The 17,629-nt window shown below is 45.1% G+C and overlaps 1 protein-coding gene across 1 annotated transcript; it reads right to left on the bottom strand.

Annotated features, from left to right (window-relative positions):
- Positions 1-8,802: 8,802 nt before the first annotated feature.
- LOC134541819 (uncharacterized) lies at positions 8,803-11,270 on the bottom strand. The gene is made up of 2 exons (XM_063385513.1): positions 11,113-11,270; positions 8,803-9,787 (listed from the first exon to the last, which is right to left on the bottom strand). Exons 1-2 carry the CDS (start codon positions 11,268-11,270, stop codon positions 8,803-8,805), a joined length of 1,143 nt encoding a protein of 380 aa, XP_063241583.1.
- Positions 11,271-17,629: the final 6,359 nt, after the last annotated feature.

Raw genomic sequence — 17,629 nt, 5'->3', positions numbered from 1 at the left:
AACCGCCTGATTTAAAGGAAGAGGGGTTGAGATTTACCCTTTAAACAGTCAGTTACTGAGACGTAAAGATTTGTTATGTTAATAAATCAAGAATATTAACCAGGCAGCTCGTAAAAAAGCGTTGAGTAATATCGTCCATACTCGGTTGAGTCGTTTCTTTCAAAGCAAGTTTTAGAGATTCTTATTGGAATTATTTTTAGTTCCTGCTTTTAAAAGCTCTGAAGATTTGCTTCAGTTTTCTTTTCTTAATGGAGCGAGCTCAAAAACACAATGGACAGAGACCGGAAAAATTCGCGCTTTCGATGACCTCTAGGATAGACTTCACAACCCCCTACATACTCAGACAAATGCCACCTGCTCATTGGCTATTGACTCGTGACACCTGTCGACTGGGACGCTTGCGAATCGATACTTTTTTGGTTGAAGGTTTTCCATTGGCTCAAAGTCCTTCAGATAAACTGTAAGCCAATCACAGAAGCAATATAAAGGTACAGTTGCTTGGATTCTAGCATATCGTGACATGAATCCGCGAATTTTTCCGGTCTCTAACAATGGATTTTTACGTACAGCAACAACAATAATAATTATTGTTTCTGGATGTAATGTTCCTGATTAGGAACTGTGATAGATCGCTGTAAAATGCGACTGTCAGGCTTCAATAGTCAATTATTAGAGACCTGAAAAATTCGCGGGTTCAATGACCTCCAGGATAGACTCCACTATCCTCTACAAACTCAGGCAAATGCCAACTGTTCATTGGCTGTTGACTTGTGAGTCGTCTCGAATGGGTAGCCTGTGATTCGACACTTCTATGAGGGAGGGTCTCGAATTGGCCCTCATAACTCCAGATTAACAAAGAACTAATGGCAGAAGCAGCACTAAGGTATAATTATTTCAATTGTAGCACTTCACGAAATGAATCCGCGAATTTTTCAGGTCTCCATCAATTATCATTTGTTTACGTCTGCAGAATACATCACCAGAGACCAGCCAAAGTCATGTGACTGTTCGGACAGTGGCTGGATTGCATACTGTTATGCACTTGAACGGCGTTCTAATTGGACCATAAGTGGAAACCCCGAAAAATTTCACGAGTCATTTTGGTCGCGAGGTAGACTCTAAATATGTATAGGTACCTTTGCATTAATTTGAGGATTGGATCACAATTCTTGGGACACTACCTACTACGACTGTGTGCCTGTCAGTTACCAACCAGCAGTTAAGCGGCTAAATCACACAGACCCACTCAAAAGTGGGGTTTTCTACAGTAAGGAATCAGCCAATAGTAAAGCAATGTGTGTCGAGTGTAAATACAAATGTGAATTTTAGCCTGACACCAGATGAATCCGAAAAAATTCCGGATCTATAACTAGAGACCGGAAAAATTTCGCGGATTGATTTCGCGATCGGTTATAATCCAAACAAATGTACCTTCAAATTGCTCCTGCGATTGACTCACATACTATCTGAAGGAATTTGAGCCAACGAAAATACTTCAACCGAAAAAAAATTATCAAATAGCTGAGATCCTAGTTGACAGGTCTCTCACGAGTCAATAGCCAACGGGCAGGTGGCATTTAGCCTGAGTATGTGGGGGATTATGGAGCCTATCCTAGAGGTCATTGAAAGCGCGAATTTTTCTAGTTACTCTCTATAACCATAAGTAGTTCTGACACGTCCGAAACAAAAGAAAATGAAAATTCAAATGATCCAAGCACATGCAATTCCGACCGGAAGTGATAATGTGGTAATAGTGAGTGGACAGAAGACGCCTACTTACATGTGCGCAAGTGCGTATCTTCTTCCTGCTGGTAGGAAATAATGTGATTTTTGCAGGCGTCTTGGATGGGTAAATAAGAACACAGATAATGCCTTTCTTATGGTTTAAAACTAGAGACCGGAAAAATTCCCAGATTAATTTCACGATATAATAATCATAACCTCGCGATGCTGGTGCTGTTGGCTCGTGGTTCATCTGGAGGACTCTGGGCCAAGACGAGACCCTCAGTCAGAAGTATCGAACCACGGGCCTAGTCGAGACGTCTCTCAAGTCAACAGCCAATGAGCAGGGTGTATTGGCTCGAGCATGCAGAGCACCTTGGAGTCTGTCCTGGGGGTGGTCGAAACTGCGAATTTTTCCGGTTCTTATTTATGTTTCGTCTAAAAATAACTACGTCCTGCAAAAATAATTTCTTTTTCCAACCAAAAAATAGTACGTACCTACACGTGCTATTTGTAATAAGAAAATTTTTAATGAATAGCGACCGTAAAAATTCGCGTATTTATTTCGCTTTATGCTTAAATTTAAATACATATACCATTGTCTGCTATTGGCTCACAGTTAATGAGGAGGACTGCGGGCCTCGACCAGAGAAATAACCGAAGCAGAGACTAACCGGTGAAGAGGTCTCGCAAGTCAGCAGCCAATGCGCTAGTGGCAGTTGCCTGAGCATGCAGAGGATGGTGGAGTCTGTTCCGGAGGTCATTGAACCCGAGGATTATCCTAGTCTCTTGTAATTACTTATTTATTTCGCATCGTATTGTAGGCTCTGAACGTTTTATTGACATTTTTTTGTTTTTATTTTTATTTTACTTAGCTTAGTTGCATACGTTCAGTTTTGTTATAATTAGAGACCGGAAAAATTCGCTGATTCATTTCGCGATAGGCTAGAATTCAAATAGTTATACCTCAGTGTTGCCTCTGCTATTGGCTCACAACTCACCTGTATGACTCTGGGCCAATGAGAAAAACTCAACTCAAGCAGCATCAAATCACAGACTGCTACGTTGGGACGTCTCACAAGACAGCAGCCAATGAGTGGGTGACATTTTAATGAGTGTACGTGGAACTATGGAGTTCATGCTAGAGGTATTTGAACCCACGAATTTTTCAGGTCCCTAGTTATAATAATACCCTATTTTGTAAACATGTAAAATAATTAAATGAAATAAATAAATAAATAATTAAATGAAATAAATAAATAAATAAAGCTCCAGTCAGGTCCAACTCGAGGGAGACTGGACTTGCTGGGACGTGCTCCTCGGGGCTGCAAGGACACAGCGAGGGAGGGTGGGGGAGGGGACAGCGCCCCGCGCCGTTGCCATGGTTACGGGCCCACCTGTGGAGCCGGGCGTGACGTCACAGCCCACGCGCCGCTCAGCGACTCAGGAGCCCGCCTACCTGCCGGCTATTTAAGTATGACTTTATTTTTACGCACGTTGAATAGAGAGCTGTATAAAGGATTATAATACTAACTAATTAATTTTATGGGTAGGGACCGGAAAAAATTAGCTGTTTCGATGGCCTTCAGGATAGATTAGACATTCCCCTGTACCCTTGGGCAAAAAACCGCAAGTTCATTGGCTGCTGACTTGTAAGTCGCCTCAGCTGGTTTGTGTGTGATTCGATCCTTCTTTGATTGAGGGTTTATAACTGGTCGAGATTCGTCCAGATGAACAGTAAGCCAATAGCAAAATCATCTAAAAGGTATATGTATTTGAATTCTAGCCTATCGCCGAATGAATCCGCGAATTTTCCCGGTCTCTATTTATGGGTGATTTATAGAAACCGTTATAAGCTGTCTTGAATTCAACAACCTTTTGGTCATATTGTGTATAAATATATATTAGGCATATTGTTAGAGACTGGAAAATTTCCTGTTTTCCCTGGCCTTCAAGATAAACTACACAATTCTCTGTACACTCGCGCAATTAAGTCTAGTTCATTGGTTGCGGACTTATGGGTCATCTCAACTTGCTTGTCTGTGATTCGACAATTATTTGGTTGAGGGTTCCTCGTTGGCCCAGAGTCTTCCAGATGAACAGTGAGTCAATAGTAAGAGAAGCTTAAAGGTGTGTGTGTGTGTTTGAATTCAAGCCTATCGCGAAATGAGCCGGAGAATTTTTCCAGTCTCTACTTATTGATGTTTTACAGTAACTAAAATTACGCATACGTTACAACATAATTTTTAAGATAAATATTGGACTAACAACGTGGCTTTAACTGATTATTATAATTCACATTCGTACTCTTTAGAATTATAACGTACAACTCTCGACATTGCTCTTCAGACAGTCATACTTTCACGCTGCTGTCATGGTTTGCCAAGAAAGTTATTTTTCACTCACCTATCTACAACCGCAAGACAGCCATTGCTATGGACGGGAAATACTCGCGGGTTGAATGACCTCTAGGATAGACATGCTCGGACAAATTTCACCTGTTCAGGGGCAGATTCCTCGAAAGGTGTACGAGGTGTGCTCAAAAACATGACGAATTAAATTCCATAGCAACAACAACTGCTGAGGCTACATCTATTTTTAAGCTATAAGCCCGATAATCCTGATCCGCTGAGATAGTCGCGGTCCACACACGAATGTCAATCAGCGCGGAAGCAAACGCGTCCCAAAATTCCTGGTCAAATAGGGCAATGGCTTCTCTTGCAGGCGGCCGCCTGCTACAAGAAAGAAACTACTAGCTAATATATATACCTATATATATATATATATATATATATATATATATATATATATATATCCTCACGAAAAATACTTCCCCCAGGTCTTAAGAAAGCAGTCGTAGATTGCCCTTCAAACGCAAATTGTAATTGCTTGTAATAACTAGAGACCCGGAAACGTTTGCTTTTAAATAGAGACCGGAAAAATTCGCTAATATATAGGCTAATATACAAATAGTTACACCTCAGTGCTGCCTCTGCTATTGGCTCACAACTCGTCTGGATGACTCTGGGCCACGATGAGAAACGCCCGGACCAAAGCTTTATCGAATCACAGGCTGCCACGTCGGGACGTCTCACAAGACAGCAGCCAATGAGTGGGTGTCATTTGACCGGGTGTACGTTAGAACTATGGAGTTGATCCTGCAGGTCATTGAACCCGGGAATTTTTCCGGTCCCTGCTTTTGAATTATCGTCAGGGACCGGAAAAATTCGCGGGTTTAATGACCTGCAGGATGAACTCCATAGTTATACGTACACTAGGTCACATGTCACCCACTCATTGGCTGCTGTCTTGTGAAACGTCTCAACGTAGTAGCCTATGAATCGATAAAGCTTTGGTCGGGTATTTCTCATTGGCCCAGAGTCACCCAGGTGTGAGTTGTGAGCCAATAGCAGAGGCAGCACTGAGGTATAACTATTTGTATATTTTAGCCTGTCGCGAAATGAATTCGCGAATTTTTCCGGTCTCTAATTATCGTGAATTAATTCTGACTGAGAATATTTTATTCTCTGTTGACCGGCCCCGCCTGATTGACTTGCATCGTCGGTGCGGGGCGCAGAGGGGCGTGGCCGGATCGCCCTTGTAGGGCGGGGGCCATCCCAGGGGAGACGCCGGGCGCCATCCCCAGACGCAGGCAGACGCGGGCGTTGGGCAAGAGGGTCGTCGCGTTACGCAACCCCCCGCCTAGCCCCGCGGGAGGGGGCCATAAGGCGCGCGAAGGGAAAGTGGACCCTGCTTGATGGGAGAAAACTCCTCGGCGGGCGAGAGGCGAGGCTCCCCCTCCTCCCCTCCCTCCCTCCTCGCGTGGCGAACACCTGGTGGACCGCCCGACGCGACGGGGGCCTCTTCTTCACTCGCCCTCGCGCGGGGCGGGGGGGACTTGCGCAACGGCGCGGCTGGCCGACGGCCGCATCCGGGCCGGCGAAGGGTTGCCGACGACGTCACTCGCGACATCGCCTCGCAGTCTCGCAAGTCCCCGTCCTCGACCGCTGAGTCCTGGGTTCGAGTCACGGGCAAATTCGCGTGCGCACGTCTGCAAACGTCTGAACCCGGGTCGTGACCATGTCAACAAGCCAAGGATAGCACGCAGTTCACAGGGACGAAAAGCCACCTCTACTCAGGGCCGGATTTAGAGGTCTGGAGGCCTCGGGGCAACAGAGGAGCGGAGGCCTCCTTGCCCCAAATTATTTTCAAAATAAAATGAACAATTATTTTCGGTCGAGTTTTCCAATAAATAATTTATTGTGAAATCAAGTAGATTCTCTTAGTATTTAAAAAACATACATACATACATATAATCGGAGACAAGAATTATATGAAATTAAATTTTAGTGTTAATGAATATTTCTGTTAATATTTAACAATAATATAATCATGTATATGTACAAAGTACTGTAGGTAAAGGTAAAACAGCGAAAAAAAGAATATCAAAGGAAAAGATGTTTACTAGTGTTTACTTGTCGGAATTTGAAAGATTTTTTTTCCGAAGTCTCTATTGTGGGGGCCCTCCGTTTGTGGAGGCCCCGGGGCTTTCGCCCCGGTTGCCCTCCCCTAAATCCGGCCCTGCCTCTACTACCCGAACAGTTCCGAAACTTATCGAAGTAAAATTATTAATGTATTATTCGCCTGCACAAGACTTTTGGTCGTACGCCCAGAATAAGCTAGGTGCTTTTTAGGACTAGATTCGAAGAGCCGATCGCCACTACATATTACAAGTCGTAAGTTCCGTCGCATCTGTGGGTGGTCACGCTCTACTTTTCAATTCGAGCTTCACTTGTGTGTCTCCGACCGAGCGTCTACATTCCCGGGCTCCCGCGGCTGCTGTCTAGTAGACTGTCTCATGTCTCACTTGTCTCGTGTGCAGAGGCTGAGCCAAGTCGAAGAAGTGGGTTGCAACGACGTCTCGCTCTGCACTTACAGTCGATTCTCTTTCTGAATGACATTTTGCCACTGAAACTCGCTGAATAATAGGGGCATGCATTTAAAGCGAAATAATCTGAACGCTCATTAGACTGCGATAAGGTATGCTCGCACTAGCGATTGTTCTCTCGTGATATGGCGGCCGTCTTCACGAGAAGCCGTTGCCATATTGGAAGCTGTTGAGGTCGCGTTTGCTTCCGCACTGGATGGCCGTGATTGGTGTTCTGAAAATACCCAGCCAACCACAAAACACAGAGAATGCTAAGAAGTTTTAACACACGACTGTTTTGGAAATATTTTCGTGAAAAGTACATGGCCCTACTTAATTAGCAAAAGCTATTTAAAATGGTGTTTATTTGCTATCATTTTACTGATCCGAAACACTAAGTCCGTTAAATTATTACAGATGACATGTTATGATCATATTTTGTGGCAAGGTAGTTTAATAAACACTGTATTTTCTCCAAAATATTTTAGTTGGTAGAAATATTTTTGACTCGAAGTAACTTTCTATAGAACCACGGACGTTCCTCAATTCAGCAGATTTTAACTCAATAGCCCACTCAAGAGCCATAAGAAGAGACCTGAAAAATTTGCTGTTTCCTTATGAGATAGGCTTAAATTCAAATAAATATATCTTTATGCTCCTTTTATCCCAATGAGAAACCCTCAACCAAAGAAGTATCGAATCACGAGCAAAACAGATAAGAAGACTCACAAGTCAGCAGCCTATGAACTGGCGCTTTTTGCCTCAGTATACAGATGGCTGTGCGGTCTATCCTGAAGGTCATCGAACCATGAATTGTTTCCAGTCCCTAGCTATTCGCCATAAGCCATAACTGAAATTACTGACATAAACAAAGCGATTAATGTCTAAGAAAGCGTCACATTTTTCCGCGATAAAGCAACATAATTAATAATAACATAACATTTTCGCTTTCAATTCATTCCAGGCTGGGTTATAATTACCTATACATGTTGACTGGGAAAATTAGCGGATTCAATTCGTGATAAATTAAAATTAAAATGTTTATAACTTTGTACAACTTCTGCTATTGGTTTGCTGTTAATATTGAGTACTCTAGGCCAATTAGAGACCCTCAAACAAAGACGTATCGAATCACGAATTACCCAATTGTAACGCCTCACAAGTCAGCAGTCAAAGAACAGGTGACGTTTGTTGGAGCATGCAGATGATGGTGGAGCGTATCCTGGAGGTCATTGAATATGAAAATTTTGCCCGTCCCTACCTATATTTAGAAACCGGAAAAATTCGCGGGTTCAATGACCTCCAGGACAAACTCCAATATCCTCTAAGTACACACTCAGGAAAATGCCAACTGTTTATTAGCTGCTGACTTGTGAGTCGTCTCGACTGGGTGGCCTGTGATTCGACACTTCTATGAGTGAGGGTCTCTAATTGGCCCTCAGTCCTCCAGATTAACAGTGAACCAATGACAGAAGCAGCACTAAGGTATAATTATTTGAATTTTAACATAACAAGAAATGAACCCGCGAATTTTTCAGGTCTCTACCTATATTTAATCAAACAAATAACAAGGCCACATCCTTAGGCGGGTTACACGTGATTGGTTAACCATTCCTTTTCCTTGTTTGTAACTGGCTCAGGACATCAAGGGCGTGTTAGCAAAACTACAGTGCAATAGACACCGTACAGCAGAAGTACCGGTGCCTTAACTCTACTTCGCTGTCCGCTGAATGAGCGAAATAATCTATGGGATGGACCCGTTGTTACGTCACGAGCACACAAGCATCTGCGTTCTCTCCGCAGGGGAAATACGCTGCGTCACAACGCAGATTGCCGACGTTCTGGATCCCCCCCCCCCCGCCCCTTCGCAAATGAGTGCCTAAATCCTGGGATGTGTTGCGCGTGGAGGAAGAGGTTCCCGAAGCTGCGCTGCACCAGCTTCCTGTGCGAGGCTGAGCTAGACCAGCTCCCTGTGCGAGGCTGCGCTGCACCAGCTTTTTGTGACAGGCTGAGCTGGACCAGCTCCCTGTGCGAGGCTGCGCTGCACCAGCTCCCTGTGCGAGGCTGAGCTGGACCAGCTCCCTGTGCGAGGCTGCGCTGCACCAGCTCCCTGTGCGAGGCTGCGCTGCACCAGCTTTTTGTGACAGGCTGAGCTAGACCAGCTCCCTGTGCGAGGCTGCGCTGCACCAGCTCCCTGTGCGAGGCTGAGCTGGACCAGCTCCCTGTGCGAGGCTGCGCTGCACCAGCTCCCTGTGCGAGGCTGCGCTGCACCAGCTCCCTGTGCGAGGCTGCGCTGCACCAGATCCCTGTGCGAGGCTGCGCTGCACCAGCTCCCTGTGAGAGGCTGCACTGGAACAGCCCCCTGTGCGAGGCTGCGCTGCACCAGCTCCCAGTGCGAGCTGCGCTGCACCAGCTCCCAGTGCGAGGCTGCGCTGGACCAGCTCCCAGTGCGAGGCTGCGCTGCACCAGCTCCCTGTGAGAGGCTGCGCTGCACAAGCTCCCTGTGAGAGGCTGCGCTGGACCAGCCCCCTGTGCGAGGCTACGCTGCACCAGCTCCCTGTGCGAGGCTGCGCTGCACCAGCTCCCTGTGCGAGGCTGCGCTGCACCAGCTCCCTGTGCGAGGCTGCGCTGGACCAGCTCCCTGTGCGAGGCTGCGCTGCACCAGCTCCCTGTGCGAGGCTGCGCTGCACTAGCTCCCTGTGCGAGGTTGCGCTGTACCAGCTCCCTGTGCGAGGCTGCGCTGCACCAGCTCCCTGTGAGAGTCTGCACTGGACCATCTCCCTGTGCGAGGCTGCGCTGGACCAGCTCCCTGTGCGAGGCTGCGCTGCACCAGCTCCCTGTGCGAGGCTGCGCTGCACCAGCTCCCTGTGCGAGGCTGCGCTGGACCAGCTCCCTGTGCGAGGCTGCGCTGCACCAGCTCCCTGTGCGAGGCTGCGCTGCACCAGCTCCCTGTGCGAGGCTGCGCTGCACCAGCTCCCTGTGTGAGGCTGCACTGGACCTGCTCCCTGTGCGAGGCTGCGCTGCACCAGCTCCCTGTGCGAGGCTGCGCTGGACCAGCTCCCTGTGCGAGGCTGCGCTGCACCAGATCCCTGTGCGAGGCTGCGCTGCACCAGCTCCCTGTGCGAGGCTGCACTGGGCCTGCTCCCTGTGCGAGTCTGCGCTGCACCAGCTCCCTGTGCGAGGCTGCGCTAGACAATATGTAAAATAATATGATCTTTATACATGAAATAGTCAAACGAACAAGAGGTTTCTCAGGACTAAATAACAGAAACACAAAATATGACTGGAGTATAGACGTTAGCATTCTAAAATACAGTGACACAATGTCAATAACGATATTTTTGAGTTATTTGCGTGAGGGATTGGACCTCAATTAGAGCCTGGAAAACGTAATGGATTCATATTTCAATAGGCTGAAGCAAAACTCTCGTTTTAATGCATTTTCTGCAATGGACACACTTTTTATTTTTCTGGAGGACTCTGAGATATCCTCAACCGAAAACAATCGAATCACGGTTAATCTAATCATTTTGTGATGAATCAAGATGCAGCATTTAGTCAAGATTGTGGCTCCTTTGATTCACCGATTCTATTACCTCCTGGATTGACTCAAAGATATATACACATTCAAGGCAGCAATTTGTTCTGATTGGCTAACACTTAAGTCGGAGGCTTATCACTCTTTGGAGTGGATTGAACACGATTGGTTAAACATGTTTTTTCTCATTCTTTAGTTCAACTCAAGAGTCTACCAGCGCGGGTCAAGAGCTGAGTCCCTATCGTTAAAGAAAAAATCAGAAATATCCATGCTCCAAGTTTGCTTTTTGGTAAGGAATAAATCCGCTAAATCATCATAGTCCACTGAGTCTGCACACGTCTCTGTGGAGTCCACCATGGAAAATTCATTCTCATCCTCATTTCCGTCTTCTTCCTCGTCGTCATCTTGAACCACGTCAACCGTATCTTCATCCACATTTTCTTACTCATCCTAATCATATTCCTCATCACTAGAGACCCGGAAAATTCGCGGGTTCAATGACCTCCAGGATATACTCCAATATCCTCTACACACTCGGGCAAATGCCAACTGTTCATTGGCTGCTGACTCGTGAGTCGTCTCGACTGGGTGGCATGTGATTCGACACTTCTATGAGTGAGGGTCTCTAATTGGCTCTCAGTCCTCCAGATTAACAGTGAACCAACGACAGAAGCAGCACTAAGGTATAAATATTTGAATTTTAGCATAACACGAAATGAACCCGCGATTTTTCCGGGGCCCTAATCATCACACTTCACGTCATCATCCCCATATTCTTCTCCACCTTCACAATCGAGATCATCTCTGTCATCATGCTCACTATCCTCACCACAGTACTCGTCCTCCAGCTAGCTTTATCCCTCGTCTGGACTCGACCTTCGCTGCCCTGCCCTGCCCTGCCCTGCCCTGCCATGCCCGCACGCACTCGGCCTCGTTCGCATTCCCCGGCGGGCGGGACTCCGCCCCCGCGTCACACAAATTGGCGGTCGTGAGGCGGCGATTGGCCCGCGATACCCCGATACCTCCCTTCCACCCTACACTCACTGCGCGACACTCGTGTCTCGGGTCACGGCCGAGGTCCATGCCCGGTGGCCACGCACAGCCTGTGATTAGTGCAGTTTGCCAACACACCGCTGGCCTCTTGAGGCCATGCTCGCTCCGGGGCCGGCCGCCTTGCCTCGGCTCCGGCCGCAATAACCCCGCGTGCTCTCCAGTGCTTCTCAGTCGCGTTCGCCCAAACGGAACAGAGGTATTCACGCAAAATTACAGGAAGAGCCTATGCTGTACATTCTGTATTGCACAGACCCGAACAAGTCCGAATATCTACCTTCGGCCAACTTCGTCAGTTGTTTTTTTGTTTATTACTTCACTAAAAATTGTGGAATGGTTGGTTATGTTAGGTTAGTATGGCTACATTAAAAATACTGTCGAATCATTTTTAATGCCGACGTTGGCCGAAGGTAGATATTCGGGCTTGTTCAGGTCTGTGCAATACAGAATGTACATCGTAGGCTACCCAAATTACAGATATTTTTACTTTTGTACATTTACCCGCAAACAGCTGTATCACTGCAAAATAGTGTTCGCCGAAATACTGGGCTCGTATTCCTACCCGGGCATTTATGCTTTGTGTTGTCCCAGTAGGTACTTCCAGTATTTAAAAGTTACTTGTAAACATTCCTCTGAACATATTTCCGGTATTAACTGCGCACATTAATAAAGTCCAGTTATTCGATTATCTTTTCCATGGTTTAAAAAAAAATTAAGATTGAATGAAACATCGATTGAAATATAAAGTTATGCGCTAATTTTCGTAAGACATACTCAGTATTATCTCCAAAAAGCGTATTTAATGAATTAATAATAACCATAGCCGTGTGTTGTACAAAGTTACGGTATCTTTATTGCAGTATTATAAACTATTTCTTGGCAACTGGTTTCGAAAGAAATCTTTTGTAAAAGTGCAGATAATTTAATTTTTTTTCTGTGGATTTGAGTGGTTCCGAATTATCAGAGACCTACGAACCTCGCGCTATTGTGTGCCACCATGCAACACCGTCTCACTTGCTACGAGGCTGCTGTGGAAGGAAAGCGCAGTCTTCCTTAAAGTGTAATCGTCGATGTACGAATTTAATGTTGTATTTAATATTTTGTTACCGACGCGAAATGAAAAAAACAATGAGATAACCTCGTGCTCCGTTGGAAGGAGGGGGGGATGTGTGTGTTTGACCACGCTCATGTTACAGCACGAGGTATATTCCGGTTTATGTTTCTCACCACTCCACCCCCCCCCCCCTGCCACCAGGTCTCGCCGGCGAAGATACGCCCAGTTGACCACTGCCCACGTGACCCACCGTGGTTTGACCCCGTTGGGGGGGGGGGGGGGGGGGAAGGAAAAAGGACCATGCCTCACCCGTCCAGACCTCCCACAGCTTAGAGAAGTCATAATGCATGAGTTGATTCAATAAACGCTTGCGAAACGTCTACACAGACTCGAAGATTCGATCCACGTCACCAGCGGCAGGACACTTGACCGAAACAATACAACATTCGAGCCCTCGCGTTATTAGATATTAGTTACTAATAGGGCCATGCATATTTCGCGAAAAGATTCCGAGACTAGTTATAAGTTAAAACACTGTAGCACCATCTGTGTTTCGTGATTGGGTGAGTTTTTTTTTTCAGGCACATGTCGATTGCTACAACACCAATCAAAGTAATTCAGTGCGATAGAAAACGCGTCCTGAGTGGCTCAGTCAAAAAAATCAACGACTTCTCTCGCAGACGGCCGCCAACCACAAGGAAGAAACCGCTGGTGCGTGTATACCTTTTTGCAGTCTAATAGACGTTCAGATTTATTCGCGAAAAATGCCTGCCCCTAGTTATTAATGAAACACAACTAACATGATTTCTTGTCAAATTTTGTATTCATCTCCGGTTGTCAAAGGAATGTTTGATAAAATATTATCAGCGCAAGTATTCCCTGCACTGGGAAAAACTAGAAGATAAAAAAAATCATTATGATAGTGCTGCCAACAAAAAAAAATTGATGTAATACGTTTACAAGAAAACATAAACCACACTCTAGCACCAACAACAGAATGCTGTTCATACAGTACAATCTTAACCTCAGTTTATAAATTTCCATGTGTTGCAGGATCAGTTGTAGTGTTGCAACAACCAAGTTTATTGTTTTCATTGTATTACAAGCTTTTTCTGTTCATACAATCATATTTTTACAGTTTATACACTAAGTCTTATTATGAATGTGGGCTTTAAGTAAATGTTTATTTACCACAAGCGGAGATAATTTCGTTTAAACGAGTCGAACACGAAACTTTGTCGTAGTGAAGTGAAAACTGCCCTTGTTATTCTCTATGTGTATTATTATTTCACGGATTCACTTAATTCCAGGCTAGACTCAACGTTCCTCCTCATAATCATGCCTTTATTTAGAACTAGCTGAAGTACCCAATGTTGCCAGGGCTAGCCCCCCCTCCTTTTGGGCGTTAATTTTCGGAAAACATCGTTCTCAGTTGACTATATAACATCACTGCTGAGTTTCAAAAAAAGGGTAATTTTGTTCTTAACGCCCCCCCCCCCCCCGCAAAATTTTGTAGAACTTAATTTTTGAAAAATGTGAAATATGGATTTTTAACACACCTACCACCCGCCTTAGCTCATTTTAGGAAAATCCCGTTCTCAGTTGATGACAATGTAATTTGAAGAACATCCATGCCGAGTTTAGCATGCAGGACATATACTTGAAATACGGTAAATTTTGATATTTACTATCCCGCTGATTAATATCTGAAAGTATATAAGATATTTACAGGTAATAACCGTCGCCAGAACACAAAAGTCATGAACAGTGCTTTAGCATTGAAAATATCATTGAAAACAGGGGACACTTGGATATTTAACGCCCCCGCAAACCCCCATAGGGAGATGGTTTTCATAAAATTCTTTCTTAAGGTACGTAAGGAATATTTACTCCATATTTCAAATCTCTAGGTCCACAGGTTTAGGCTGTGGGTTGTCTGTTAGTCACGGTACTATCTAATAGGTATCATTTATCGATTGTTTGGAGGGTAATACGTGATTTCATAAGCACTTCTTCTCCTTGTTTTTAACTGGCACAGTGTCGTCAAGTCAAGTGATTTCAAGACAAATTTAGTCCAATCATCAACGCGAATCAGGTGCTTACTTGTTTCAGTCCACTTCGATAGGTAATGAAGTGGCTGTAGCTGTATCTTTACGTCTGGCGCGCAGCCAAACCACAAAGTAATGCGCGTTACCCAGTAAGTTCCACAGGAAACGACTGAGCAACACGTAATTTATTGTCTGTGGTCAGCGGTCTACTAGGGGGGGGGGGGACGAGCATAGCTGCCGCGCCTCTCACGCTTAGTTAGAGGTCCAGTGTTGTCAGACCAGTACTAACCCACTCGTTAACATTAGAATTCTTGTTTCATATGCCATCGAAAATTAGAATAAGTTTTAACATACCTATTGTTAATTTCACTATTTTATGATTTTCGTCAGATTATAAAATTACAGGAAAAAAATAGATTAATTTTAAACACCAATTATTATTTCACAAGTGAAATATTTGTAGCAGTAGGTCACTTAGGAAAAACGTAAGTCCATTAATTATGTCCTAAGATCAAACAGAGCAAAAAAAAAAATCAATATTAAAACATGTAAAATATTTTTTTAAAAAATTTTGAAACCAAGATAATGCCTTTCTATAACGTTTCATTTAAAGCAATAGTTGAAAATTTGAGATGATGATCTTCATGACATTCACCAAGAATATATATTTCCATTATTCTCATTCCAAATTTTACATTTAAAAACAATTAAAACGTTTTCAATACGATATAAAGTTTTGTCCAGAACTGTTGTGCTCCTTGTGCATATTTGGCAACAGTGCACACCGAGACAAGGAGAGCGCTAGTAGCTGGTATCGTGCAGTGGACAGAGAGAGTAAGGAGGCCAAGCGACCAGCCGGGTTGCCTACCCTGCCGGCCAGCCAGGGGCAGGAGTTAGCACTCCCGTGCGCTTCCGATGCTTCGTCGACTCTAAGAGTGGGTCGCAGCTGGCGCACAGCACAAGGTTCGCCAACTTGAAGAGTCTGTTCGAGTTATACATACAGATTGAATAAAAATGCGATCGACCAACGACGCGACGGTTGAAGGTTCATCACAAAAGAAATAAGTCGGAACTTGTACACAACGTGCGGTCTAAAAGTACTTCCCAATGCTTTTTAAGTCGCGCTGAGCAACTGGTTTATGGCAAATAACGGATAAAGTGTTTAATATGGAACTACCTAGTTAAAGTTGGTACACAACTTCGACAAAAGTTGAAGCCGTTTTAAAATTATTTAATTTTTAATAATAGGTGGTAGCACCTTTTCTCCCCTACATTTTTCACGCGATGTTTTATGATTTAGTCTGAATTAATTAGAAAGAAAAGATTAGATTATTTTCAAATTTTTATTTTTATTTGTTGTGTTTTCAATGATGCATTAGTATTAATAAATAAGATTTTACATTCAGCTTAAAAGTGTCAGGCTAAATATAGGTTTCTTTAAATAAAAAAATTCATCGATGCCAATTTCTCATGTGTACAGACGTGAAAAAAAATCGTGGTTTAAGTTACTCCTAGGATACACTCGGTGATCCTTTATGCACTTGAACAAATTACATCTGCTAATTGGCTACTGGTTCGTGACACATGTTAATTGGGATGGTCGTGATTAGATACTCCTGATAGTTTTTCATTGGCCCAGAATCCTTCAGATGAACTGTGGTCCAAACACTGAAGAAGCAAAAAGGGCTATCGTGTTTGGATTCCAGCCTATCGCGAAACGAATCCGCGAATTTTTCAGGTGTCTCTCTATGAGCCGACAGCAGAAGCAGCAAAAAGATATAAGTATTTGGATTTTAGTCTATCGCGAAACGAATACCCATAGTTAGAGACCGGAAAAATTCGCGAATTCATTTCGCGATAGGATAAAATACAAATAGTTATACCTCAGTGCTGCCTCTGCTATTGGCTCACAACTCACCTGGGTGACTATGGGCCAATGAGAAACGCCCGACCAAAGCTTTATCGAATCACAGGCTGCTACGTTGGAACGTCTCACAAGACAGCAGCCAATGAGTGGGTGACGTTTTACCGAGTGTAGGTAGAACTATGGAGTTTATCCTGCAGGTCATTGAACCCGCGAATTTTTCCGGTCCCTACCCATAGTTATCCGGGCTCCGCTCATGTGGATTCAACTTTGATTGGTGCTGGTCATGTAGAGAGAGAGAGAGAGAGAGAGAGAGAGAGAGAGAGAGAGCGAGAGTGTATGTGTGTGTGTTGTCTATCCACAGCCACACGAATGAAGCCAGGCGGCGCAGTGGTAATACACCGGACTCCCGCTACAAGGGACTCTGGCTATGATGGCCGTCCTTTGGTTCCAGAACCTGCCAGGCGCGAGCTGTCCCATTGGCGGTGGGACTGAACCTTTACTGTGATAGTTCCCTGCTGAGATTTCCTCTAATGGCTCAGGATCAGGATTGGAGTAGGAAACGTGGTGGTAGTGGTCCTCCTATGCTTGGAGAACACTCCGAGGGGTCCCCGCCCTGTTGACGAGTGGAAGTGCTGAGCTACTTAAGCTCGGGTACTAGCCTGCTGAGCTAGTAGAGGTTGGATAGGCCTCAGCTGGATCACGAGTAACTGGGTGACCGAGGGGTCCCAGGGATGTGAGAGGTATGGTTCCGTGTCGGTGCTGCTCAGATCCCGCAGAGGGGGCTGGCTCTGTCGGTGGTCTGGGGGTTCAAGGCGGAACTGGGGGCGGGTCGGTGGGACCGATGTTGGGATGGGTCTCCTCAACCTCTCATCCTAGCCGTGCGCTCACCAGTAACATGCTGCGATTGGAAATGACGAATCTATTTCCCGGTTCTCGGAACCCATGTTTGGCACTGGTAACAGTGTCAGACATGTAAAAACCCATCTTTTCTCCTAACCAGGATAACACCCTAACGGGATCATATGCCTGGGGGAGTATTGATGAATTTATGATGTATAAACCTAAGTTACATGTCTAGGGACCGGAAAAATTCGCGGATTCAATGACCTCTAGGATAGCCTCCATTATCCTCTGCATTTCTCAAGTAAACACGCGTGTTCATTGGGTAATAAATTGTGAGGCGTCTCCACTGGGTAGCTTGTGATTCGACGCTTCTTTGGTCAATAGTTTCTCATTGGCCCAGAGAGCTCCAGTTAAAATGCGAGCCAATAGCAGAACAAGCAGAATTGTACACATGTTTGAATTTCAGCATATCACGAAATTAATACGCGAATTTTTCCGGTCTCTATACATGTTCCATTGGCGGGCGGAGCAGAGACGCACAGGTGTTTGCAGTGCACCCTGTCCCGCCAAGTGGCCGCAG

This window comes from Bacillus rossius (genome assembly GCF_032445375.1).
Source record: "Bacillus rossius redtenbacheri isolate Brsri chromosome 4 unlocalized genomic scaffold, Brsri_v3 Brsri_v3_scf4_2, whole genome shotgun sequence".
Lineage (NCBI taxonomy): Eukaryota > Metazoa > Arthropoda > Insecta > Phasmatodea > Bacillidae > Bacillus > Bacillus rossius.
Note: the sequence above shows the minus strand (reverse complement) of the source record. Positions and strands in the feature narration are given on the sequence as shown.

What these genes read in the sequence shown, in the direction of transcription:
- LOC134541819 (XM_063385513.1), bottom strand. Translation starts at nt 11,270, where the DNA reads ATGGACCTCGGCCGTGACCCGAGACACGAGTGTCGCGCAGTGAGTGTA. An exon ending in GGGAATGCGAACGAGGCCGA is followed by an intron (nt 9,788 to 11,112) that starts GTGCGTGCGGGC and finishes CACAGGGAGCAG; the next exon opens with GCCCAGTGCAGCCTCGCACA.